This window comes from Eriocheir sinensis, chromosome 2, assembly GCF_024679095.1.
Source record: "Eriocheir sinensis breed Jianghai 21 chromosome 2, ASM2467909v1, whole genome shotgun sequence".
NCBI classification, from domain to species: Eukaryota; Metazoa; Arthropoda; class Malacostraca; order Decapoda; family Varunidae; genus Eriocheir; species Eriocheir sinensis.
The window spans coordinates 2,195,580-2,223,511 of record NC_066510.1 but is presented as its reverse complement, the minus strand read 5'-3'; the positions used below and the strand labels follow the sequence as shown (position 1 = coordinate 2,223,511).

General features: G+C 43.6%; 1 protein-coding gene across 1 annotated transcript in view; it reads left to right on the top strand.

Annotated features, from left to right (window-relative positions):
- The window catches only part of LOC126998487 (leucine-rich repeat-containing protein 15-like), a 55,125-nt gene that overhangs the window by 9,458 nt on the left and 17,735 nt on the right, over window positions 1-27,932 (top strand). Inside the window, exon 2 of the mRNA XM_050860224.1 lies at window positions 21,620-21,772. Coding sequence (XP_050716181.1) covers window positions 21,620-21,772 — 153 coding nt within the window. The remainder of the gene's footprint in view (window positions 1-21,619; window positions 21,773-27,932) is intronic.

Sequence of the window (27,932 nt, the reverse complement as noted above, 5' to 3'; positions counted from 1 at the left end):
TATATATATATATATATATATATATATATATATATATACCAAGTCAAGTCATACGCAGGTTTGTGGGAGGAGACACGGCAGAGGCGTGGCTTATGCGTGACGTTGCTTGGAGCCAAACTAGAGAATGTAGAAACAGGGATTTAGAGAAAACGAAGAAAGGCGGACTAATTTAAATCAATCATTTCAACATGCCCTCCCTCACACCCCACACCGCCGTTGGTAGGCATTAGAATTACAGTCACGCAATAGCACAACAAAAAGGCATATTTTTTTTCATCAGTGGCTTGCCTGAACGCGCTGTGAAAGAAAGCAAGCATGCACATTCAAAGTGCACACACGGCCGCAACTTTAGTCACCCCTGAACTGGCGGGTATTTTTTTTTTTTAGCTTCAAGTGACGTCATCCCGCTGCTCCGCCCCCAAACCGCCCCCTGCGCGTACCGGTCGCAGTTTTGAAGCAGAGTGACTTGACTTGGTATATATATAGACTTCGATCCCTCCCACCCCCGGGCAGTGGCACGCCAGCCCTCCGTGGGTGAGCAGCCGGGTGGCCCTTCTGCGGCGGCGAGGTTGACCCGCTTGGTCATCCTCGCTTTGGGCTCCCCAGCTGCAGTCAAGTCGACTGGTCGGTTGCTCGCCCGTGTACTGTTACGGGTTGCTACAGGGCGCCTGCCCGGGGGGCCCGTGCCTCCGCCGCTGCTCGACGGTTGTTACCCGTGTTACCCAAGGCCCATCTCAACGCCCGGACGATGTTCTGCTGAATCGTTACCGTACAGCTAGACGGGGCGGAGAGTACATCCCGGTAGTTCATAAGTGGTTCATCGCTGGGAAGTTCAGTGGAGCTGGCGTCAGGTGATGGCTCCTCCACTACGGGAACGGGGCTGACAAGAAGTCCTTCCGTAGCTGGTGGAGACAAGGGTCCAACGAGGTCGATGGCGACTCGGGGAAGTCGTTGTGTAACGACAGGTAAGGGTTGGAGGGAGACAGGACGTACACGACCTCTCCCCGACATCCGTTGGCACTTATCACAGGAGCGACAGTAAGCACGGATGTCTGCTCCTATACCTGGCCAGAAGAAATGTTGAAAGATCTTCATCTCCATCTTATGACGAGAGAAATGTCCAGCCAAGGGACTCTCATGGGCCGCGAAGAGGATGATCTGACGGGAAACACTTGGCACAACTAGACAATGTTGTCCTACCTTGTTGGAACGCTGGGAGGTGAGGCACTTCCTGTAGAGAAGCCCGTTGAGATACAGGTACTGGAAGGATGACCTGTTCCTTTGTCGACGTGTCCAGATGAGGCTTTCTGCCGTATTGCTGCTAAGGAAGCACATGAGGCTTGAAGCTGCGCGAACTCCTGAGGGGTAACTGAGAGAGGTTGAAGTTCCGGCAGGACGAGCGGATGAAGCCTCTTCAACCTACCAGCACGGGTGGTAGCTGCGTGTACCCGGATGGCTTCAGGGGACGTCGGAACACGAAGAGTAGAAGTCCCTCGCTGCAACTTTGAAGATGAGAATGCACTGAAAGAATCAGATGGAGATTGAGAAGAGTCAGGGTCATGGGGATCCCTTACCCAGGGACTTTTCCGATGAGGGCCCCAACAAACTTCATAGGAGCTCGTACCACCTCAGTCCAACCGGTGAAGTAGGGACAGCTTAAGTGGCACCTCACCACGGGAAACTTGTCCACTCGTCCTAGGTAGTCAGCAAGGGAGGCCTTTGGGCAACTCTCAACATCTACATCAGGTAGTACATCTTCAGAGACAATCACACAGGAACAGCCAGCATCCCTGATGATGTTGGAGCTCCAAGACCCGTTAACAGTGCCCGAAACGGAAAACTTCGGGACACTTCTGTCACTAAGGCAAAAGCCTACCTGATATGACTGGGGAGGCGGTGGCTGAACGGATAGCGTGACGGCCAGGGTTCAGGAGGACGCGAGTTCAATCCCCGATCGGTGCCACCAAGCTGGGATTTTTCAGCCGCCGCCGAGTGGCTTAAAACTACCCACATGCTGTCCAGAAGACCACCTATCAACCCGGACTCTAGATTCTAGGATTAAAGATGAACTCCGGGAGGGCAGCATGAGCCAATGCAAGATGGCGCCACTATAAACACTCGCCTGCGCCAGAACGGGCTGGGCCGACCATCAGGGCCCACCGGGAGGAAGCCTTGAACCGACGATCAGGAATCCAGGATCCACCGGGAAGAAGCCTACCGGCGCAATAGACCAAGACGTGAAAAAAAAAAAAAAAAGATGGTTTAGCAGGTTCGACATCTTTGAAGGCGCGGGGATTCTTTGGGCAGCGTGGGCGGATATGGCCTTCCTCTCCGCATTGGTGACACTTCACGGTTGCAGAGCCGGGCTGGGCAGAAGTCTAGAAGGAGTCGCCTCCTTGAGAGGACTCTGAAGATTTCGTGGGCGAAGCAGCCTTTGAGGAGTCTCGGGAACTTGGAGAGGAAGCTTTCGGGTAGGCGTTGCGGGCAGACGACCAGTCGTCGGCAAGTCTCGCTGGGTCGGGAAGGTCTTTCGGCCGGCGCTCCTTGATGAAGATCCTCAAGTCTTGGGTAAAATTGGTCAGAAACTGGTCAAGGAGCATAAACTCCCGGAGCTCTTCATAAGTGCAGGGGACGTCAGAGGCTTCCAACCACGCCCGGAACAACCAGGTCAGGTGGATAGAGAACTGCTGGTAGTTCTCCCCAACTCTAATCCTGGCGTGACGGAAGTCTTGACGGTATTTGTCCGCCGTCTTACTGAACCCCGTGAGGAGAGCTTTCTTCAAGAGAGCGTAATCTTCGGTTTTGTCAGCTGACAGGGAAGTATAGAGTTCAGTGGCCTTACCCGTGAGGAGACAACCCAACCTTGCGGCGTAGCTGTCCTTGTCGATCCGCAGAAGTTCAGCCACCATTTCAAAGCGGACGAGGTAGTTGTTGATGTCCTCTCCCTCTTGGTAGGTGGGCAATTTCGGTCCTCGCCCGTTCTCGCAGGAAGGAGGAGCCGTTTTCACCTGGGCGACGACACGGGCGAGTTCTGTCATGGACATTGTGAAAGGAAATACTACGGCACAACAAAGGTGTTGGGGGTCGCTGCTTACCTTGAAGCATGTGGACACAACTCCAAGAATTGAATGTATTGGGTTTCCTTGATCTTTGCGATGGCCGCGTTGACGTCTGTGGGCACCACGTCATCGGTCACCCCGGTACACCAAGCAGCAGGCCATGTACGGTCACAGACGTTGTCACTTCAACACTTGAGCTGGGCTCTGTTTTTCTAATCTTTTCATTTTTTTTACCAATGCATCGTCCATAGCCACCTCACTCTTCGCCAACCTGCCTTCCCCGCCCCTCCTCGTCCCCGTCTTAACCCTCTTGCGCACAATGACACGTTTCGCGTCATCAAGGATAAAAGGTCCTGGCGCAGGATGACGCAAAACGCGTCATAAAAGTTTTAAAAATTGATTAAAAATTAAATTTTCGGTGAAAGTGCGTCAAATTTGGGAGCGTCATTTGTTGGGATAAGTTTCTTAATGGTAACATGTGGCAACCTTTCTAAGGAGCGTAGATGACGAGCTTTAAGCGATTTTTAGTTGTTAGCCTACTTTGACGGGAGAGGAAAACATACAGTTTTCTCGGTGTAACTCGGGAATACCATAAGAATCCTCACTAAATTCTGCTTCGAAACATATATTCGGCTAAAAAAGTTGGTACACAAAATTTCGAGCTAGCGAGTGGGGAAGAGTTGGTACTTAGGATTTATTGTCTACAATGCTCTATATGGAGACTGGAAACGAGCTTGTATTGTTTATTTTCCTCTTTCTGTTTGCGCATGTTGTAGTTTTTATGAAGCCATTGATACCAAATTTATTGGGGTACAATATATCTGTGAGGGTAAAATACGTCCGGGAATGTGGAGTATCGCGGCGGTAAAAAAAAAGGCCGGTCGGGCCTGAAAAATGCATGGTGAGTCTCTCTCTCTCTCTCTCTCTCTCTCTCTCTCTCTCTCTCTCTGAGTCAGTAACAACATATCTGTTAAATGTTTATTACCATACAAGGATGAACTTAAAAACAGGGGCTGAGAACTAAAAGGGCCAATGTCACAAATCAATGTTTTGAGAAAAAACGCGTTTGAAATATTGTATCCTTTACCTATTAAAAATCAGGTAATTGCAGCAAACGAAAGATTTTATTTTTGATTATTGCTTACATTATTACCTTTCATTTCCTATTCAAAGCATTGTATTATTGTTTTGCATTCCAAAGAAAAAATATGAGTCCAAACTTTAAAATTTCTATTTTCCGCAAATTCTGTAAAAAAACAATTTTGATTGCATATAAGGAGACGATAACCCTTTTTTGACAACATTTTGAACATAAGCTATCTATAGTTTTTTAGTATATCTAATACAATATCAATGATACTCTTGTTTGGAATTAAAGAAAATATCATGAATCAATGGCTAAAGAAAAGAAAAAAATAACAAGATTGATTAATTAACAAACACAAGTCTTTTCCCTATATTGTAGATTAATCAAAATAAATAAAAACTGAAAAAATTGTTGCCTTGTGTTCAAGAAAAAAGTAATGACCCATAATCATTATGACATTAGACATAACTCTCACACACCGGGATCACCATCATCTGAAGCCTCTTATGCTGCCTGCAGGCTTCTGTAAAAATGTCTGCTTCCTGCAGAAATAAGCGGAAGGAGATCCATCAAGTCCTTCAAATTTTTGGGTAGAATTTTTCTTGGTCCTCCTTCAAGCTGTGGGAGAATCCAGTTTGGTGGTCTTCCTTTTCCCTTCCTTCTCAAATCTAATAGGCGCACCTAACATCACCGTAGCCGATCCAGGATTCAGGACGTTTCCTAAGTAAAAGAAGGTAATGTTATACTTGTATTTCGTAAAGAATCCTTATAACCAAAAACTAACTAAAATTATGAGTATTCTTTTTCTTGAACACAACATTCAATAAACAACAGAACAATAATATGAAAATACGTATAGCCACCGTTGCCAGATTGTCGTACTCAGAGCATAGTATTTAACGGTTTCTGACGCCTAACTATTGCCAAGAAACATCAGGATCTTACTCTTTTAACGATAACTATAAATTAGTTTCGTTATTGGAGCCCAGAAGACAGTTTTGGGGCAGGAAGTCGGGAAATATAAGCGGCTGAGTATGACAATCTGGCAATAATCTGTGGCCGAGGCAGCAGCAGCCTGCCATATTGTGGGTGTCATATACCTAAAATAGCATATTTTTACTGCGCAAAGCAGGTGATGTCACTTATTGTGACTTCGTGAGCTTTCATATTTATCTATTTGTGTATATTTCATGGTGGCAAAACTTAAATTACTAGTTTCATTTTTACTAGTGACACGAATTTGTGACTGTTTATCACAATAGAATTTCACTCTAATAAGTGAATCAGACCCCACAGAAATATTACCAGTGTGTGTATGAATGAATACAAAGATAAGCACATGCTCTGATTTAACTCTAGGATGTCTCGTGGATCATTAATAAATAAAAACAAAATATCCGGTTAAGCTACTCTTTAGCCCATTACCTTTAATGGCGCCCAAAAAACAGTCCCTCCGCCAAGTTTGTACCCCACATTTGGTGATGTTAGGTGAACCTATTGCTGTTGCATTTTGGCAAAAGGATGTCCAACACATAATCTGGCCAATTTCATTTGGATTGTATTCCATCTTCTTAATTTTCATCCAGTTTACTCGTTGTCCATGTGTAGCCTTATAGAGATTCACCAGAGGGTCAACACACATATACAAACTTTTAAAATTCAAGAAATCTGCTGTTTGCATTTCAGTCACTTGCAACTTATTTTTTCTATGGATTGCTCTGATGGTTGTGCTCCAGTCCCTTGGCACCTCAATATTTGCAGTTGATTTCTTATATTTTTCTCTCAAGGCATGTATGGTGTCTGCTTCCATGTGTGTATGGTCAGGTTCTAAGAAGGAATGTGTTATTTTTATCCCCTTACTCATGGAAACATGCATAAGCATGGCTGCAAATAAATGGTTCCTATTAGGGTAGGCGGTGGCCGAAGTGATAGCGTACTGGACCCACATTCGCCGCGTGGTGGACGACGCGGGTTCGAATCCTCACGCTACCACTCGGATTTTTCAGTCACCGCCGAGTGGCTTAAAACTACCCACATGCTGTCCTGAAGACCCACATCAACCGGACGACTGATGAAGCCGCCAAGCGAATCAAGAACGAGTCGAGGGGCAGGGGAGAGCCAATAGATGGCGCCACTAATAAACACTCCACCGCCAGCGCTGGCTGGGCGACCATCAGCCCCCACCCAAAAAAAGAAGAAGCCTTGGGCAGGCCCCACTGCCCCATGCCTACTGGCGCAATAGGCATCAACGTAAAAAAAATAAAAATAAAAATTTTGGCCACCACACGAGTCACGAGTCACGAGTCTAATGTCCTTCATGTCGTCTGCCAGGCCAATTAACCATTTCATTACACATGAACCTATTTCTTGGCCTCCTCTTCTTGCAATTGTTTCATCCCATATCATGCAGTGTGCTTTATTTCCATCCACACTTGTTGCAAAAATTGTTAAGTTATATACTGCAAGCTGTCTCTTGTAGTAAACGATTCCTGTCTGCAGCATTGGGCACGGTAATACTTTCTGGAGGTCAAAGGATGCAGTAACAATTCCTCTGTTTTTAGCAGCAAACTCTTTATCAGCTTTTTTCTTCATTGTAAGTCATCTCTGCCAGTTCATGATGTTTTGCTTTCTCTTCTTCAATGCGATATTTTTCATCCTCACCAGCAGTCATTAGGGATGCCTTAAAAGTGTCACATTTTTCACAAGAGTCCTGGGCTGGGTGATGGAAGGACAGATTGAAGTCTTCATTGAAGATTTTTCTGTACATTGATTCTTTTTCTGGTGGTAAATTGTTTTCATGGCAGTATTCTTTGTACAATCGATACGTCTGAGCTATTGTGAGGTCTGGATTCAAATACTTTTTTTTCTGAGTCTGCCCTAGCATAATGACTTCTCCAGGCTGGGAACTTGATGATACGCTTTTTAATCATCTCGAGTGATTTGGGGGATATTTGTTTCTGTTTCCCATGTTTCCCTCTTCCATCCGGTGCTACAATGCCACTTTCAGACTGCCGCATCTCTGCAACAGTTCTAGCTTTTTTTAGAGTAATACCAAAAGTAGATAGAAACATCTTTTGGCACACTTCTTTTTCAGATATTGCTTCTTTAAGAAAGTAGTGCCTTGAAAATTTTCTTCGGCTTTCACCTTCGTTGCATCGCAACCTCTGACTTTTCTTATTTTCTTCAATAATCAAACCACTAAGGATTTAATTTTGTATTTCTGGTGTCGCATTTCTGTATTCTTGGTATATCATCCTTCGATCCTCTTCTTTAAACTTCTCATAGCACCTTCTCCGACAGCTGTCTCGGCATGGGCTTCTCATAGGTTGACCTTTCACCAATTTTCCTGTGGTGGAAACATATTCTTCTCCTCTCGCCTTCTTCGTTTGACAAACAGTTTTTTTTCACAGTGTGAGTTGCCTTATCCGTTTTCTACTCCGATGTCTTCCTGTTGCTGGTACATCATCTTTTATGAAAGAAAGAAAAGAAAGTCAGCAAAAAAATAATGAAGATAATACCATTCTCAGACTAATATTAACTATCCATAAGATTCATTAGTATTTAACGTAATCGTAAAAAAATGGTAATATCTGAGTCTAAAAACTCAAGCTATATAACTTAAGAATAATATTTTATTACCTAGGAAGGATTCTTCTTCTTCATCAGATTAATTTGAAGACGGTTTGTAGTCTTTATCAACAACAGAATCATCTGTATCACTTTCCTCCAGGTGGGAGACCGAGATGCGAGCTGTCAGGGGACTGTGGCTAGCGCGTAAATTCATGTTTCAGCTTTCAAAGTTCTGATGTGCTCTAACGTACATTCACTGATATTACAGACATAACAACTACTGATTTTGCTATGGACAGTAATAAGTCATACAACCACATTAGTAACAGAAACAATGGTTATAAATAGTATTTCTAAAGTTTAATACCTACATGCGTTATAAACAGCATAGCGTGCAAGAAAAGCTGAAGTTGGCATTGGCCACTCACCTGGCCCTCTGTGGTTCTAGTAAGTGAATGCAAGAAGGGCCAATCGCTATATTGGCCTTTCTAGCTTGAATATTTTTCATTTGTCACTCGACTTTGGCTAAGAATAGAACGCTAGTGTAGCTCCCTGGACGCGTGGATGACATTGGCCATTATAGCACCGATAGACGGATAAATTTCTAGTTCAATGGTGTGCTTATCTATAATCGGCCATTTTTTGACATTGACCCTTCTAGCTCTCAGCCCTAGAAAATATGATCTAATACTATTTATCACTAAATCGCAGCTCAGTCAATATTTGGTCCATCCTCCTTGTTTATTTATGATCTTTCGGAGGCGTTGGGGACTGAGGCAACATGATTATATATTATATTGGGTTTCGCCCTCAAAACTTCAAACTCCCTCCTCGCGTGCTGGAAGAGGTTCTCAACATTCCATTTCTGGTTCCCATTCTTTCACAATATTTCCTCATACACTTTCTATAAGATTTAAATCACATGACTTGCCAGGCAAGAGCTCTTTGTCGCTCTCATTAATAGGTAGAGGCGGCATGGGGATTAACCATTGGGAAGGTCAGAGTGAGGCAGGCCGCCCGACCTGACTCGACCAATATGGCGGACACCCCTTTGACGGCTGTTTGATAGATCTGCCGAGTTATTTGTTCCCTCTAATAACTTTTTTTCTAAGCTATTGGTAATGAGAGATGTATTGAGAGGAATACATAATGAAGGCCTTAGAGAAGGCAAAGACTGTAAAAACTCTTGCCTCTGAGATGCAGTGTGCTGCAAGGGATGTAGTACCTCCTGATGTAATATATTTCTTTGCAAAAATATCAGTATTTTTCAAGATGAGGCATCGTAATAATAATATTGCAATTAATAATAAGAAAAGGAAAGAATACAGAACTATGTTAAGAAAAAACATGATATTAACATAGGAATGTATATGTCATAATCAACAATATATATATATATATATATATATATATATATATATATATATATATATATATATATATATATATATATATATATATATATATATATATATATATATGAAACTGCAAGGCATATAACCAATAGGCACAGTGACATTATTACTGAAAGGTGCGATCGATTTAATATTAAAATTGAATACTCTCTCTCTCTCTCTCTCTCTCTCTCTCTCTCTCTCTCTCTCTCTCTCTCTCTCTCTCTCTCTCTCTCTCTCTCTCTCTCTCTCTCTCTCTCTCTCTAATCAGTGTTTTTTTATATATATATATATATATATATATATATATATATATATATATATATATATATATATATATATATATATAATTAAAAAAAAAAAACATTGTTATACTTATTATAAACCTAAACGAACACTGAAGAAGAGAGAGAGAGAGAGAGAGAGAGAGAGAGAGAGAGAGAGAGAGAGAGAGAGAGAGAGAGAGAGAGAGAGAGAGAGAGAGAGGACCAGCGTTGCCACGAACATCTTTATTTCTCAACGTTTCGACTCGTTCATGCGTCATCATCAGGACTAGAAAGGGATATAAATCACGATAAAACAATACAAACAATGTGCATGAAATTAAAGACACTACATATAAAAAAAAAAAATGAATGATCTTAGGAATAGCGGCTCGTAGCGGGAGCGCATTTAGGGCACGGTATGGTGGTAATTACAACATTTCTAGCACGTACGACGGGGTTTTGACAAGCGGACAGGCGTGTTTATGTCAAAAAAGATGTATTTTTCCACGCTGGCCTCACGATTTTTGTTTAAGTCCATTGTTATAGTTTCACGAGCACCTCTATAGACAGACTGAGCCTCATAGCTGCCCTGCGGTGCACCATACAAACTAGTTCCTAAGCCAGTAATATCCATAACGCGCATGGATCATTACGATTTCGGACATAAAACGGTTTTCACGAGTTCTACGTTATTTTCTTCTCTATATAAAAATAAATAATGGCGCAAGTATTTGTATTTTATGATTTTAAACGACTATATTCCTGATGTATTACTACGCGGGGTCTATCGCTGCCAGCCGCCACGTAGCAATCTGGCAGTCTTCTTCGCGGCGCCATGATGGCAGGACAGATACATCGACACTCAACTCTTCTTTACTCTCCTCAAAGTATTATTCAACCACACCTCTCGGTAAGTGTTAGCTGACTATTTAGCCTCTTTATTGGTATCCCTCAGGAGGCACATTGCGCCGTCAAATAACCTAAAACCGAGGCCCTTCAATACCACCATATGCGAACAGTGACACGGGCGTGTCACATGGGATGTGCTGTACACTTAACACTCAACAGCCTAGAGAGCGTTATATTGAGAGCCTGGGAACCTATGGGGAATCTGGGTTTGGGGTGTGAGAAGGCAAATTGACTGAAATATGTGCCACCAAAATTTCCCTAAAATCGGGAAAAATCCCTAGTCCCGAAACTTTCAGGAAAGTTTCCTAAACGTATTGTCTTTTAATCCACCATATTCGAACAGTGACACGAGCGTGTCACATGCGATGCGCTTAATTGCTGCCTCGTGGGCATATCAAGCTGTGATAAGCACGCGCCTCCAATATTGTCCCAACGAGAATAACAACCTTTCCAAGGTCTCACATACGGTTGTACTTCTCTAGTTTTACGGGTGCTTCATACATGTTAGGGAGGGGGGTCAGCAGGGGGTCGAGAGGTTAGGTTATGTAAAGTTCGGTTAGAGCAGTTTAAATATGCTCCCCCATCAAAAAAAAAAAAAAAAAAAAAACACGATTCTCCGGCGCATCATACATGGGTCCAGGGGGAGCGCAATCCCCCTTGGTTAGCAAGGGGTCGAGGGGGGCGAAGCTCCCCTGTTAGGTTATAAAGTTAGGGACTTTCCTTACTTTCCAGACTAGGGAACTACTTTTACTCTGTTTCTCAACAAAGTAAAAGGAATAAGAATAAGAGCTAAAATATGCTTCGTTTACTACTTTATTTTTGTTCTGCTTCCGAATTCCAATGCGAATGACAATGTAAATTGTAGTTCATTATCGCTGATAGAAAATAAAAAAAAACATTTGTTTCCATTTATACTCAGTGAAATGAAGAGTACTTAATGACAGTAGTAAAAATAAGTGAAGAAAAATTAAACGTATGCATTCTTTATTTATAAAATGAACTAAATGATTAAGTATCTCATAGAAAAGGGAAAGTGTGCTGCTTTTTTTTGTAATTTTGTTAAGTCGTCACGCTCATCTCAATGCCGTCCCGTATACATACAGGAACGTGGAATATGCAGACATGGTGTTCATTATACGAGCTCTGTTACGGGTAACGGGAGTGCCATGGCTGCTTTACAATACTCAAGAGAATACCTAAACAGTAAGTCCTTCCTTCACACACACACAAAACATCCCTCACGGGACACCCTGTATATAAATATAAATAGAACCACAAGTCCACAACCATCCTGCAGTCAAATTTGCCCCTATTTTTGTACCAATTTCATCCCGGGATTTCCCGGGATGTGCAAAAATATCCCGGGATTATTAAACCTTGAAAATTGTCCGGGATCCCGAGAAACAAACCGTAGGCACAGCAAAGCGTCTAGGTGCTGCCGTGACCTGTTGACTGGACCAATATGGCCGTTTTAAACTTATCTTGCTGCACCTGAGCCTTGTCCCGCCGACTCGATCTATTCCTACCTCAATAGTCGCTCTGTTCTTGGAACCACCTCTTGACTGTTTTGGCTGTGTGGATCGAGCAATTGTCGTGCATGTAAAGGATCTTCTCGGGGTAAGGAAGTGCGGCGGCACGCACTGAGGAAGCATTACCTCCAATATTTCAACATACTTCTCTGCTGTAAATCTTCCACCGATGCGCGCCAGCTCTCCGACGCCATGCAAATATATCCAGCCCCACACGTTGCAAGTTACGTGGCCGCTCCTCCCCACGTGCCTAATGTTGACCTCGTCGTATCTTTTAGAGGGAAAATTTGTAGGACTAGTGGGAGAATGACCCGCATTGTTCAGTATACTTAAATGGCTATATTGTAATCCGCAATGAAAACAACTTTTTACTATATGATGAAGAAAATGAAGGTTAGGAGGCAACAATTAGATTACCTTTAAAACATTAAGGAAACAACGTCATAATTCAGTAACGCCTATTTCAGAGGGTCATCAATAATTATTATATTATTTGAAAACAAACTTGTCTTACCGTGTGATGGGGATCCGCCAGCAGCGCACCCTGATGATTTTTTTTTTTTTTTCATCAGAAAATATCAGTCTAGAGAGAGTAGCCCAAAAGTCTCGTCCCTCATCAACATACTGATGAGCAAACTTCTACGTCGTTGCTTGTGAGTGTCTGTCAAGATCTCCTTCCTGGCAGCAATATGGTTAAGACGCCCTGTAGCTTTCTCGTTATCGTTCTTGGTGAGATTGGTAGTCGCAAGCGGCTTCGAATTTCTGAACCTGCCGAATCTTGGGTCACATTTGACCAACCTAAATTATCTCAACATTATAGTAACCTGCCTTTTATAGCAAAGAGTCGTTTTTAGCTACCACAAGGCAACAATCTTAGACCTATTCTGAATGCGGACGTTGTGTACAAAGCGTGGTCCATTAGTATGTTCGAGGTGGTGACCCAGTAAACAGAGGCCAGCCACCACAGCAATTTTACCTGGTTAGCGGGTTCGAAGTTGGTAATGTCGGCGATAGTCAGCCACTCATAGTTAGCCCCTTCGGCGGAGATGACGGGCGCTAAGGTGGCCACAGGGAAGTGGATGCGATAGTACGGCACGAGGTTGGTCTTAAACTCGTTCAAATCCACGTTGAGAACGCCATTAAATCTGATGAAGGACAGAGATGTGGCGGGTAAGTGAAAGACGCTGGGTGAGTGAATGCGTGTCAGTTTGTAAAGTTAGTTATTGAAAGCCACTTTGGTGGAGGGAAGACTGCGTGAATAAATGTTCAGCGGAGTGGGGGAAAAGTATGTGACAGAGAGTAAACAGTAAAAAGAGGAACAGATTAGACATTTAAGACATACGTATAACACACACACACACACACACACACACACACACACACACACACACACACACACACACACACACACCTTAGAGGGGCAGTGATGGAGGACACGGCCTGGCCAATGAGTCTATTAAGGTTTATGTAGGTGGGCCGCTCAATGTCCAAGTTTCTGCAGCATATATCCAAGGCAGCTTCATTATCTAGGAGGAACGAGCAGCTGGAGATATCCATTGTATCGTCGGTGGTCAGGATGGAGTTGTAGGGCTCCACCTCTGCCGTTGACTCCCGCTTGATATGACAACAGCATACAATCAGTAAACATCAGTCCAACCTAAGTTTATGTTTGAAGAGCTGACTAATAGTTTAATAACATATATAACATATATCTTCACCATTCTTTCAAGTTTTTTTTAACATTTTAAATGGTATGAATTAGCGTAGTAACAGAGAAGCCACACATCCATACACGGGGAGAGGGGCAGATGGAAAATTCAAGTATGGTCTTCCTGGCGTAGACCGTAGCCAGCTTTTCAATCAGAAGTAAGCTAAAGCCGGATTCGGTGCCTCCGTCGAAGGAGCGGAAGATCAGGAATCTCTGGAGGCGCTTGCACTGTTCTCACTACCATACTTCCCAATCATGTACCCCCCAACACACCGTGGGAGCTCCCAAACACACATTTCTGCCGCTACTTCACCTTTAACAAAGCAAGAATCTCGACGACAACTGCTCAACAGATTTTCTTGTCCCACACAGCTAGTCACGCCACTTCTGTACCAGTATACACCGACGGCTCCAAATCCGATACTGGCGTTGGATTTGGAGCTGTCTTTCCAGACTTTTCCCGTTCTGGAACTTTACCTGCCTTAGCCTCAATTTTTACCGCAGAACTATCTGCCATTATTTTACCTATTCGCACCATCTTCACTTTGCCTGTCCATATTTTTACTGTCTACTCTGATTTACAGGCAGCCCTGTCTGCAATATAAAATTTGAAGAGCACCCACACGATTGTTTTAGATATTTTTAGCTGGCTAGTTCTAGCAAAAAGTCGTGGGCATCAGGTGACCTTCTGTTGGGTACCTTCCCACGTCTCTGTGCGTGGTAATGAGGAGGCCGATGAGGTGGCGTGGGCCGCTGCTTCTCGCTTTCCCTCACAGTGCGCTCTTCCAATTAGGGACTTGCATCCCACCGTGCGGTCTGCACTCCATAGGGTGTGGCAACGCAGGTGGGCGGCTGTGATTGCCACGACAAATATGGGGGAAGTCACAACCAGGGCTGTGCGTCCCTGGTCGTATTCCCATTTAAGAAGCCGTAAGAAGGAGACTGTCCTGGCCCGCCTTAGGATTGGTCACACAAGATATATACATGGCTTCCTCATGTCCCGGGGAGTTCAGCCCTACTGTGATGACTGTTTGGTCCCCCTGGCTGTTTGACACTTGCTGGTCGAGTGCCCCAGTCTGGGGGACCTGCGAGAGCGGTACCTCCCCCGGTGTCGGGGCGGAGATGGGCGTTTCTCTCTCTGGTGCTGGGGAGAGGGCACTCCTTCCGGGACATGACGTTTTGGGTTTTCTACGGAGGCTGGCGTTCTCAACCTCCTGCAGGTTTTATTTACCTGTTATTTTTTTTTATGTTTTTACCATATTTTTGATTCTTAACTGGTTTTATGTAGTTTTATGTATTTTATTCTGTATTAAGGCCCTGTCCCACCAACGCCCGGTACACTCCGAATCACGCCGAATTGGGTTACTTCAGCACGCCCACGGAAAAATCGGCACTGGTCGGCGGTCAACGAGCGCACATCTTTCCACGCCAGCATGCACCGCCTAGCGGCCAAAAAAGCCGCAGTCGACAATAACTTTTTTCCGAGAGCTGCCCGGCAGAATTTTTGATCACGAGATACCGTGCCGACACCGTACAATGTTCTTCATTACCGTGTCTCTGCCGGGCAAGCATCTTGCACGTACCGGCTCTTGCCGGACGCGTATCGGCCTTTACCAGGTCATTATTTCTCCCCCCGGTGTTCTCACGGTGTGAGTACGGTGCCCTAGGAATGCGCAGGGCAAGTGCCGGTGCGAGTACGGTGTGAGTACGGTGCCCTAAGAATGCGCCCGGCAGGGTGAAAAGTTGTACTGGCTGGCAGTAGCTGGCAACCCACTGGCCCAGGCTTATATAAAAATGGCCACCCTATCCAGGGTTGTCAAAGACAGCCAGTCCTCGTCGACAGACCGACTTGGTCGGCTAGATATCGATCGTCGATAGAGTCGGTCTGTCGGCTCCCTGCCTTTGGCAAAGCCCTGTGCTCCCTCGTGCAAGAGGGAGCAATCTTTCCCCCCCCAGGGTTGCCAGAGACACGCCAGTCCTCGTCGACAGACCGACTTGGTCGGCTAGATTTCGATCGCCGATAGAGTCGGTCTGTCGGCTCCCTGCTACGGGCCGCCTTTGGCAAAGGCCCGTGCTCCCTCGTGCAAGTGGGAGCAATCTCCCCCCCCCAGGGTTGCCAGACCCACCTCTTCACTGCAGCTTCAGCCTACGGTCGTCACTCGTCACTGCTCACTTGCCAAGTGTCAGTGACTAAGTCGTGTCACTGCCACCTTGTGACACATTGCAACCTTGTGTACCGGGACGCCGTCTATTAGGGACTGGACTGTCCGCCCTCGGTTGCCGGCGTTACTACATCGCCTATTTAGAGTGTGAATGTGTGTATGCATGGGCCAACCTTAGTGACTGCCGTAGTACGAAGCCGAACCCCGAGGGCAGTGCCACGAGGGGGCCCGCTAGGATAAGCGGGTGGTTATAGGAGGCGGCGCCGCGGCAGGTATAGTTTGTTAGATTAGTTAGTTAGCTAAGACCCAGAAGCAGAAGGGGCAGCTGTCAGATTTCCTTTTGCACGCCTTTTAGCAGGCGGGGAACGTAGCACCTGGCAGCTGTAGGTGGCCATTTAGATTTGCCTTAGCTGTGGTTCTGGCTTGTCCAGTCTTGATTATAGGATTATTTCTATAGGTAGCTGTGTCACCATGCTGGTCCTCGGACCGCAGTAGGGAAAGTAAATTTACCATCATGGCTAGGGTGAAAATAAAGCACTCTACGCCAAACCAAGACGCACGGCTCAAACTCCTAGAGATCCTGTCAATAAATCTGATATATGCAACAAGAATCATCTCAAACAATGATGGGTTTGTAACCTTAACCAACAAAGAGGAGGATATCGATAAAATGGCAAATGGCAGGACCTTCAGCATCATTTGTGTTCAGTGATTACGCGAGATCGCATTCACTTGAGAATGCTGCGAAGCTAAGATACATCGAAAAAATCAGTCCTTTTGAAGGTATAGCTGTCTGGTTAACTGGTTGACTGGTGGGTTGACTGGTTGCCTGGTGGGTTGATTGGCTGGCTGATTGGTAAACTGACTGTCTGTCTAACTGACCGACTGGATGGCTGACTGGTTGACTGACTGGGTGGCTGATTGGTTGGCTGGCTGGCTGGTTGACTGGCTGATTGGTTGGTTGACTGACTGTCTGGGTGGTCGGTTGACTGGCTGTCCCTCTGCCTGGCCGACCTCCTGTTGCTGACCAGTGATGCCCAGGTAGGCAGCATTGGCAGGCAAACAGGTGAGGGCAAGTGACGACAGGTGAGGGCGGGTGACGGCAAGTCACCTTACACTACGCACTCTTGGTCTCTTCCCTGCGTACACTTATTTACTCCACCCAGCACTGAGCTCCGTCCCTCTGTGCATTTTGCCTCCACTGAATTTCCTTTTCTATTTTCTTCCCCTGCTTGAGCGCCGCCATGCGTGTTTACCTCCGCCAGCTCATGTAAATCCCATTCCAGAGTAATCCCCCGCCACACAATAAGTTAGGGGACCCGGGGCAATACCTAAATGAATGTTACCTCATGTAATAATCTGATCAGTCTTACCTGTAATATTTACCTCTGACAAAATGAGCACTGCAGAGTCGAGATGAAGAAGACGGCCGCCAGTTTTCCCTCCTCACAGCTGCTATCCACTTCCCCGATTTTATGTATCTAGATTTTGAGTTTGCTAAGACTCAGTACGCATAGCTACGAACTTTTACGAGTGCTTACACGAGTTAGTACGAGTCCCTACGAGTTAAACTGAAATTTCTTGTGTTTAGACGATTTATCACGAGTAGCACGAGTTGCTATGAGTCGTTACGAGTTGCTGCGAGTTTACAAGAGTTTGCTACGCATTTGTTCGACCCACAGAGGTGAAAACTCCCTACCTGTGCTATATAAAGAGGGTGGGGAGAGTGAACATTCTCCAGATAGTCACAAGCAATAGCCCCAGCGTCATTACCTTCAATCTTCACCAACAATGGCAACCATAAACCGAAAATTGGAGATACTTCAACTAGAAGTGGAACTTGAAGTACGTTTCGTTGGCTGTCTGGCTGCGTGTCGGGTTGGTTGTCGGCCTGTATGTCGCCAATAGGTGGTGAATGGAGCTGCGTGTCTTCCTCCGATGAAAATAGATCCTCCGACAGGGCAGGCCGCAACTGGGACTTCCGTGACATGATGATGGCTAGTCACCGAAGTGGGTCACAGTTGAGCGGTGCGGGTCAGGGACGCCTATATATATGCCTGTGAAATCTTGCCGCTGCATAGCAACTCCCCCTCCCCCACCCCCAGTGGCAAACTCGTGGCAGCTCATGGTGCGTCTTGTTGACTCTTGCAAGTTCTTGGAAACTCGTAGCAATTCTTGACTTTATGCGTGACTACTCGTAGCAATGTGTAGTACTCCCGGACACAATGCGTGGCTACTCTTGGCTAATATTGGCTAATCGTAGCTACTCGCAGGTCTACTCTTGTCGACTCTTGATTGTATTCGTAGCAACTCGTCCACGAGTTGCGACTATATTTGACACGACTTGCTACGACAGATCGTGGATACTCGTGGTAACTCGTAGCAACTCGCTCCAACTCTTGACACTTCGTGGCAATGCGTAGCAAATCGGGATGGGGTCAACCCACGACGAATAGGTACGAGTCGTTGCGATAAGCCACGAGTAGCTACGAGTCGATGAGAGTGGTTACGACCCCGCTACGCATCCGCTACGCATTCAAAAGTCGTGACCGTTGCGCGGCTCAATTTTGAGCATGTTCAAAATTTCTAGCCGCTCCCACGCATACCCACGACTCCGCACGACAAGGCCACGCCTACCACGAGTTGATAAAGAGTGTTCGAGAGTATCTACGAGTACAGCTGCGAGTATTTACGAGTACGAAGTCGTGACAATTCGGCGCCCTACTCTTGAATGTGTGAAAGCCCCTTAAGTCTCGTAACGAGACTTATACACGTCTGGTGTCTATTTACACGGGCGGGGTGAAAGGACGTGGCTGAGAGTCGTTTTTTGATCGGGTGTCACGTACTGCGTCGTTGAGGAGCCTTCCGAATCTGGCTGCCCCGATGGGAGACAGGTGTAATCCGTCCCTGTGAAAGAGCTCACTTTGTCCGTAGAAATTGTCCCAGGCGTTGAAGAACCCCACGTCAAGCTCTCTGCAAAGAGTCTGTAAGCGGTTGTTTAGGCTGAATGCCTAAGAGAGAGAGAGAGAGAGAGAGAGATTTACATAGATTTACATAGAAAATCAGACCGCACAGACCCCATGGTCCAGACTTGGTGGTCTGTCCTTAAACCTAAGTGATTTTACATTAATCAGAAGACTCCAAAACGTTGCATTTCTACTCTAGTTGATATTAAGTTGAAGGAAGTGACGGTCGAGCTTATTTTTGAAGGAGTCAATCGTGTTATACTGGACCACTGATGGTGGAAGCTTATTCCATTCTCGCACTACAACGTTGGTGAAGAAAAATTTGGTGCAGTCTGAATTTACTTGTCTACATCTGAGTTTTACGCCATTGTTCCTCGTGCGCAAAGTGTCATCGATCATAAACAATGTTGATCTGTCTACATTCGTGAAACCATTAAGTATTTTAAAACATTCGATCAGTTTTCCTCGGAGGCGACGTTTCTCAAGAGAGAACATGTTAAGGGTAGAAAGCCTTTCTTCGCAGGATTTGTTGCGCAAGGAAGGGATCATTTTCGTTGCCCGACGCTGAACACCTTCTAATTTAGCAATATCCTTTGCATGGTGGGGAGACCAAAACTGTACCGCATATTCCAAGTGGGGTCTGACTAAACTGTTGTAGAGCGAGAGTATTACATCTTTATTCTTGAATAAAAAGTTTCTTTTAATGAAGCCCAACATTCTGTTCGCTTTATTTGCTGCATCGATGCATTGCTGTGAGAATTTGAGGTTTGACGCGATATTGACCCCCAAGTCCTTGACGCATTGAACGCTTGTGAGTTTAACGCCGCGCATTTCGTATTCGAACTTCTTATTCCTCGTTCCAACTTGAAGGACCTGGCACTTGTCCAACATCCACGTCGTTGATGTAAATTATGAAGAGCACTGGGCCAAGAACCGAGCCCTGAGGGACGCCACTAGTGACAGGCGCCCACTCTAAGGTAAATCCGTCAATCACTACTCTTTGTTGTCTGTTGCTCAACCAATTCGCGATCCATTGGTTTACTTGACCGTCAATACCTATTTGCTTTAATTTGTAAAGTAATTTATGATGCGGGACTTTATCAAACGCTTTCTGGAAATCAAGATAGACTACGTCCAGTGATTTGGTTACGTCATAAACAGTGAAGAGGTCGTTATAAAAGGTTAATAGGTTTGATAGGCAGGATCTTTTGTTTCCGAAGCCATGTTGTGAGTCCCCAATTAATGAGTGGCTTTCAAGGTAACTCACAATTTTGTCTTTAATTATGCCCTCAAGTAGCTTACCTACAACCGAAGTTAGACTAATGGGCCTGTAATTACCTGGTACTTTTTTGTCTCCTTTCTTAAAAATCGGTGTCACGTTAACCTTTTTCCAATCCGAAGGGACGATGCCTTGTCGCAAGGACATATTGAATACGGTTGTGAGGGAGGAGAGTATTTCGCTCTTTGTTTCTTTCAGCAGAGTTGGATATACTTTGTCAGGTCCAGGACTTTTATTTGTTTTAAGTGATTTGAGGGCTTTAAGGACTTCATCGGGTTTTATTTCAAAGTTAGACAATGCATGCTCGGGATTTACATTAGTACTGGTGTTGTTGGTGGTGGTGGGAGGACTGTTATTATTAAACACCGAGGAAAAGTAATTGTTTAATAGGTTTGCAACGTGTTGGCTGTCAGTCACTAGTGCACCGTCGCTGTTTGTTAAAGGTCCAATTCCACTTCTGATCGCCTTTCTGTTGTTTATGTAACTGAAGAAGGATTTCGGATTATTTTTACAGTTGGCTGCAATATTTTCTTCATATCTACGCTTTGCCTGACGCACTAATCTGTTTACTCGTCGCCTGGCATCATTGTAAAGTCTAATGTTTTCGGGCGTGCTTTGCTCTTTCTTTAACCTGTAAGACAATTTTCTCTCCTTGACTGATTGTTTAATTTCGCTATTAAACCAAGGTGGACTTTTATTAGTGTTAATTCGCTTCTCGCACAAGGGGACAAATGTGTCCTGCTGAGTAAGTGATTTTTAAAGCTTAGCCAGGCGTCCTCTGCATTGCCGTCATCTGATAGTTGCATATCTATTAGTTTTCGTCGGATTTCTACGAAGTTAGCTCTTTTGAAATTGGGCACCTTTACTTTATTTTCAGTCACCGATGTTTGAGCTCTAATGTCAACGCGCACTAGTTTATGATCGCAGGAACCGAGGTGTTCTCCTACCGTGACATTACTGACTAGGTTATCTTGGGTCGCTATAACAAGCGGGCTTTTTTTTTATTAATGTTTGCTTTTTTTGTGCCCTTGAACTGTCTCCTTTGCTTTAAAAAAAAAAAAAAAAAAAAAAAAGGTCAAGTATGTTATTTTGTCGAGTTGGTACAGAAACCATTTGGCTTAGATAATTTTCCTCTAGAAATTCGATCATTCTGTGGGACTCACCTTCTGTACCCGACAGTGTCGCCCAGTCGATATGGGGGAGGTTAAAGTCTCCTAGTATCGGTGAGTCGCTGTTATTAAGTGACTGCCTTAATATATATATATATATATATATATATATATATATATATATATATATATATATATATATATATATATATATATATATATATATATATATATATATATATATACTCCCTCTTTTAAAAATAACATAGTTACCGCTGAATTGTGAAAGAAAATGAGAGAGGAACCGCTCCTGAAAAGGAAAGAGAGATCTATTATCGTGTCGTCATCGACGGGCTTCGCGTCGGTCGACCCTACTTATTTCAATCTTGGTTCCACCCTTCTCAGCATCGGCGTGACGCGCATTTTAACACCAAATACACTTTTCGACTAAAGGAGGCAGCATATTGTAACAATATTTTAATGCTTTCCAAATGAAAACCTGGAGGTCGAGTATGGAGGACAGTATATGTAATACCTCCACTAAGGGTGGATTAAATTATTATTCCTTTCTATCGACGCAGGTCAGAGCCGTTGCAGAGTGCCCATGCATCCACCGTGAGGCTGATCCACTATTCCCAGGGGCTGGTGGTTACAGGTGGGACTGTGAATATGTGTCGCACGGTCTTACAGAAGTGCCAACCGCCTGCTGGGCCGAGGACTCGAACGTCACACAGGTATTGTAGCAGTGTTTGTTATATTTGTACTTCCTAATCTGAACCAGTGTTCATTCTTTTTTTTTTCTTTTTTCAAGGGAAAGTCATTATAGAGTTGTTCACAGATCTCTCCGCTATAGTCATTCATAAAAAATATCCATCTGCCTTTATAAGTTTCTCTCTCTCTCTCTCTCTCTCTCTCTCTCTCTCTCTCTCTCTCTCTCTCTCTCTCTCTCTCTCTCTCTCTCTCTCTCTCTCTCTCTCTCTCTCTCTCTCTCTCTCTCTCTCTCTCTCTCTCTCTCTGGTGTGAAACTGAAGTGAAGGAGGTGACCTACGCCAAACTTGACTCCGCATTAAACCAGTGCCCCCCACCCACCCACCCCCACCCCCCTCGGGACACACTCAATGTCTTGGGCGACTTCAGTGTTACCACTGGCACTGACAAGGTCGACTACGAGCTATGTGTTGGTCCCCTTGGTTCTGGTACTCAGGGGCGGATACAGAGGGGGGGCCCAGGGGGCCCGGGCCCCCAAAAAAATCTCCGACCCCCCAGAATATCTCGAGTGTATGCGGATAGTCGGTACAGAACTAACTCGCTTATAATGTGCTGCAACTATAATACGGAATGTGTCGTCGGCTGTAGGCATATGCAGGCGCGGATACGGGGGTAGGGAGCCAGATGGCCCGGGCCCCCCCCAAAAAAATATTAGGATAACTAAAATATTTGAAATATCCATGAACTGAGCAAACATTAAATGTATTTAAGATACCCTTAAAAAGCTAGAGAGCTGGGGAGCGAAGCCGGTCGCTGCAAGATAGCTCAGGACGCTGTCCACCAAACTTTAAAAAATTCCTCCTCTATAGGTTCCTTGGACTTTACTATGCGGAGGTGGACGGGATGTTCAGGTAAGATTTAAATTTTTTCGGTGTCTGGTGTAATTTTTCACTCTCGCAGGGTCAGGGCGCAACGGGCACGTGCCCAGGGTCCCGCACTCATCTAACAATCTATATACTCGTACAGGGCTGTAGTACGCCGTACCCAGGGGGGGGGGGGGTCGGACGCCACCCCCCTCCCCCCATCTGCTTAAATGGCCACTTTCTGAGAGAGTCAAAACGAAAACTGGTACCTTTCTGTTGCATTTCTGGAGAACTCAGGATTTTATTTATTTATTTTCAGTGTTTAAGTTACGGAATCGTATATTGAATATTATAGAGCAAGATTTAAAGGCCTAGGAAAAAATCCTTGTGACCTCATTTCTCACATGCAAGCAGAAAGTGAGTTTTAGTGCAGGCCACTGCCATCATTCGGCACTTAGAAGAGGAAATAAGGGAAGACTTCCTTGCCTTTGTGCACGCCCAAGACCTTACCGGTAAAGGTTTAGCCTGGCTCCTTTTGCGCACCGTTGAAGACCTCGGATTGGACATGGCCAAGTGCAGGGGACTTGGTTTCGATGGAACAAGTGCCATGATGGGAAAATTCAAAGGGTGTGCCGCAGTACTCATGAAGAAGTACACCCTGGCCAAGCCAATCCACTGCTTTAACCACCGGCAGAATCTAGTACTGACGAAGGCGTGTGACGTCAAGGAAGTGAAGAGCGCTCTTCAAACACTGACCGAGGTGTATAACTTCGTTCATTCTTCGAATATGCGCTCTCTCCGCTTCACAGAGGTTGTCAAGCTTACCTCGGCCAAGCGCGAAAAGCTTGTTCCCCTGTGACCCACCAGGCGGATTGAGAGGCATGACGCAGTGCTGGTTTTCGTTGGATTTCTGCCTGTCATCGCTGTTTTTCTCGAGGAAGAACTTGACGCCACCGCTGCGAAAAAAACCGCCGACTACTCTTTGCTTAGTGAGGCACTTGTTGAATACTTGGGAATTTGTAAATATTTTTCCTTAGATCAGCCAATCTTTGCAAATGTGTTACCTCAATCCCATGTAAAAGAAGCCCTATAAGAATTCCTTTTTATCTTCAGCTGTGTCTAATTTTACATATTAAATCTTTTTTGTAAAGGTTAGGTTTGTAATTTATATATGACCCGTATTATGATCACCCTTGCTGCTTAGATATCGAAATAAACGTTTAGTTTTCTTCAAATACTCGTATGGTGATGATTTCTACCTGTTCAGATCTGCCTTTTCACTGGTCGGATGTACAATTTGAATTGTTTCTTGTTATTGCTTGCCAGCTTAAATATTGATTGCACTTCATATATATATATATATATATATATATATATATATATATATATATATATATATATATATATATATATATATATATATATATATATATATATATATCAGTTTTAAAAAAAAACGTTTTTTTTTTTGTTTAAACGTTTTTTTTTTTTTGTTTAAACCAGGTTTTTTTATTTAAACCAGGTTTGTTTTGGTTTAAACCAGTTTTTTTTTTGGTTTAAACCAGGTTTTTTTGTTTAAACCAGGTGTTTGTTTGGTTTAAACCAGGTTTTTTTGTTTAAACCAGGTGTTTGTTTGGTTTAAACCAGGTTTTTTTGGTTTAAACCAGGTGTTTGTTTGTTTTAAACCAGTTTTTTTGGTTTAAACCAGGTTTTTTTGGTTTAAACCAGGTTTTATTTGTTTAAACCAGGTTTTTTTTTAAACCAGTTTTTTTTGGATTAAACCAGGTGTTTGTTTGGTTTAAACCAGGTTTTTTTTGTTTAAACCAGGTGTTTGTTTGGTTTAAACCAGGTTTTTTTGTTTAAACCAGGTGTTTGTTTGGTTTAAACCAGGTTTTTTTGTTTAAACCAGGTGTTTGTTTGGTTTAAACCAGGTTTTTTTGGTTTAAACCAGGTGTTTGTTTGTTTTAAACCAGTTTTTTTGGTTTAAACCAGGTGTTTGTTTGGTTTAAACCAGGTTTTTTTTGTTTAAACCAGGTGTTTGTTTGGTTTAAACCAGGTTTTATTTGTTTAAACCAGGTTTTTTTTTAAACCAGGTGTTTGTTTGGTTTAAACCAAGTTTTATTTGTTTAAACCAGTTTTTTTTTTGTTTAAACCAGTTTTTTTTGGTTTAAACCAGGTGTTTGTTTGGTTTAAACCAGTTTTTTTTTTGTTTAAACCAGGTTTTATTTGTTTAAACCAGTTTTTTTTTTTTGTTTGTTTAAACCAGGTTTTTTTGGTTTAAACCAGGTGTTTGTTTGGTTTAAACCAGTTTTTTCTTTGGTTTAAACCACAGGATTTTTTTTTTAGTATTTTTATTCCAGTAATTCTATCCGTATATACATATATGAGTTTGAAAAGGAATTATAGATAGATTTAGAGATGGATTTAGCAATATATTCATTTGACCTTCATACAATCTGTAAAAGAGGCAAAATGCAGCTTCTCTAACATGTTTTTTAATTGCAACGTTAAAGAGTAGTAAAACATGAAAGACCTCATCTAATTTTCCAGTTGCATGCTACAAAAACAGTTGTAAGAGAAAGAGAGAGAGGTGGGGGGGGCGGATGCTTTCCTGGCTATATCCCGCACCGCATACTGCCGCTGCATCGCGCTCCCCGGAGTTAGGGGCACTGTTATGACGACTCAGAAGAACAATGGCCGCCTTAGCATACACAAACTGTACGTATGTACAATTTACAGTCCACAGACGCCAGTGTCACCATGCAACATGGACAGCATGCATCTAATATCTACTGTGCTAGAACCTAAGTAATACATATTCTGAGTTATTAATGAGAATAGAGTCACTAGGACTGAAAATCATTAGAATACTGGTCCTGGCAATTATTCAGGCTACGATTACCATTGCAGCTTCCAGGACAGCGCCCCCCCCCCCCCCCACTTCGGTGATGACTGCATTCACGATGCCCCCCTACAATACCTAGTTACACTATACCTCGCTGCTACAGTAATACACTACCGGTACACAACACTATCACTTTGCACCTTGCTCCCGACCGCAGCTTGCAGCTCTGAATGACTAGAATCGTGAGTCACTCTTTCCCTTCCCACCAGGGTTGCCAGGTTTGGCATAATTATGCCAATTTGGTATATTCCGGGCCTGGTTGGCGTACTGGAAATTTAGCTTTATGCCTAACCTCATTTGGCATAATTTTTGGTATATTCAGGGATGTTTTTAATATTATTTCATTTATATTCATAATAAGGTGCTGGAAGTCAAAGACGTTGACCAGATTCTATAATATATGTAGTGAATAAAACATCAGAAAAAAGCATTATACACATCAGATGAGGGTACCGTTCCTCTTGGTACCGTTTCATGACCTAAAGTTCCTGATCACCGCAGAACGCGTATTGTTTGCGTTGTTTCTATCATAACCCCAGCTCAAGTGGGCCTGAGGAAAATATAATGCAAGGTTAAGCTGGGTTTTTCGGTGATGCACTTACTGCTCAGTAATACAGACTTGCTCTTTGCTTTCTATACCTATATATTACAAATATAAATGTTTTGTATGCCATTGAAATTTAACTACCAGTTTTTTTTTTTTTTTTTTGTGTGTGTGTGTGTGGATCAGTGCAGTACTGTATGCAATATATAATTGCTCTGTAGGAATGAATATAAATTTGTACTCCATTATGAATTACACATACTTGATTTATGTGGCTTAGTACAGTACTGTATGTTATATGCACTTGCTCAATAAGTTTCAGAAAACAGTAAGTATGAATAAGTATTGTACTACATTTGAATTTACACATAATTTAGCTATCATTTTTTTTCTGTATGCATGGTTGGAAAGGATTTTTTTTAAACAATTTATCTGCTGTTTAGTGAAGTGGCAAATATATATATATATATATATATATATATATATATATATATATATATATATATATATATATATATATATATATATATATATATATATATATATATATATATATATATATATATATATTACGTTTTCAGTTACTCTGAAGTTACAGCATTAGAATAGAGATTTGAGTTTACCAACTGACGTTTTCATCCTGGTGTTAGTAAAATGACTGTGCATAATAAAATGAATTAAAACCACATATAATTAAAACGACAACACCTGATGAAACTGAAAAAGATTCACAAAAAACACTGGTTTTATTGATGGGTTTTGGTTTAAACCAGGGGTGTCAAACTCATGGTCCGCGGGATAGTCATAAATGGCCCGCGGTATCACGGTAACCTTGTCAATGTATTTTCTACACTTGTTGGCCCCCATGACGGCACTTCAGAGTATGACTTGGCCCTCGAAGGGTTTCGAGTTTGACACCCCTGGTTTAAACCGCCAACCCTGCTGTACATAATTAAAATCTTACATATAGTTAAAACCACAAAACTAACAAAAATACACACAAAAGAAAAAAAAATAGTTTTATTAGTTGGTTTAAACCACTGTTTTAAACCGTCAACCCTGATATCTCTCTCTCTCTCTCTCTCTCTCTCTCTCTCTCTCTCTCTCTCTCTCTCTCTCTCTCTCTCTCTCTCTCTCTCTCTCTCTCTCTCTCTCTCTCTCTCTCTCTATATATATATATATATATATATATATATATATATATATATATATATATATATATATATATACAAGAAAAATTCATTTGACACATATATATTGATTGCTCGGGAGCTGCGAATTTAAGCAAAGAACCGCCATCACTATCCATTGGAGAGCGCTCAAGAAGTAGGAGTGGATTTGTCTCGTCGGAGACGCTGGAGAATATTGAGGAGTGTCGCGCTGCCAGGCTTGCTGGGAATCGGGACCGATATAGGGCTCTGTCGCGTACGGCTAGAGCTCTCCTGAGGAGACAAAGAGGGGTATGTTAGAGGTCTCACTAAGGAAATTAAGGGCATATAAATGTGAATAACCTCCGACCTGGTTACCGAACCCTGAAGAAGCTCCGCTCCGAGCCTCCCTCTCAGATAAACGCTAGCCGAACAGCTGATGACTGCCTCGTGTCGGACAGGGACGGGTAGAGGACTCGTTGGGCTGAGTACTTTGGGCATGTGTACACGATGGACCCTCCTGAGTGAACAACTTCTAGTTGCGGTGTTGCAGGTGGCGTATGTTGACCCACCCATCGACGAAAGCCAATCACCTCTTGACGAGGTCAGAGAGGCCGGTATCTGTAACATCAGTGTGGAACCAATGAAAGCTTGAGGTGATCCGCGGGTTCCATGCGGTCTTGAGTGCCATATGGTAGTTTGGTACCATTTTTTCCTGACTGGAAG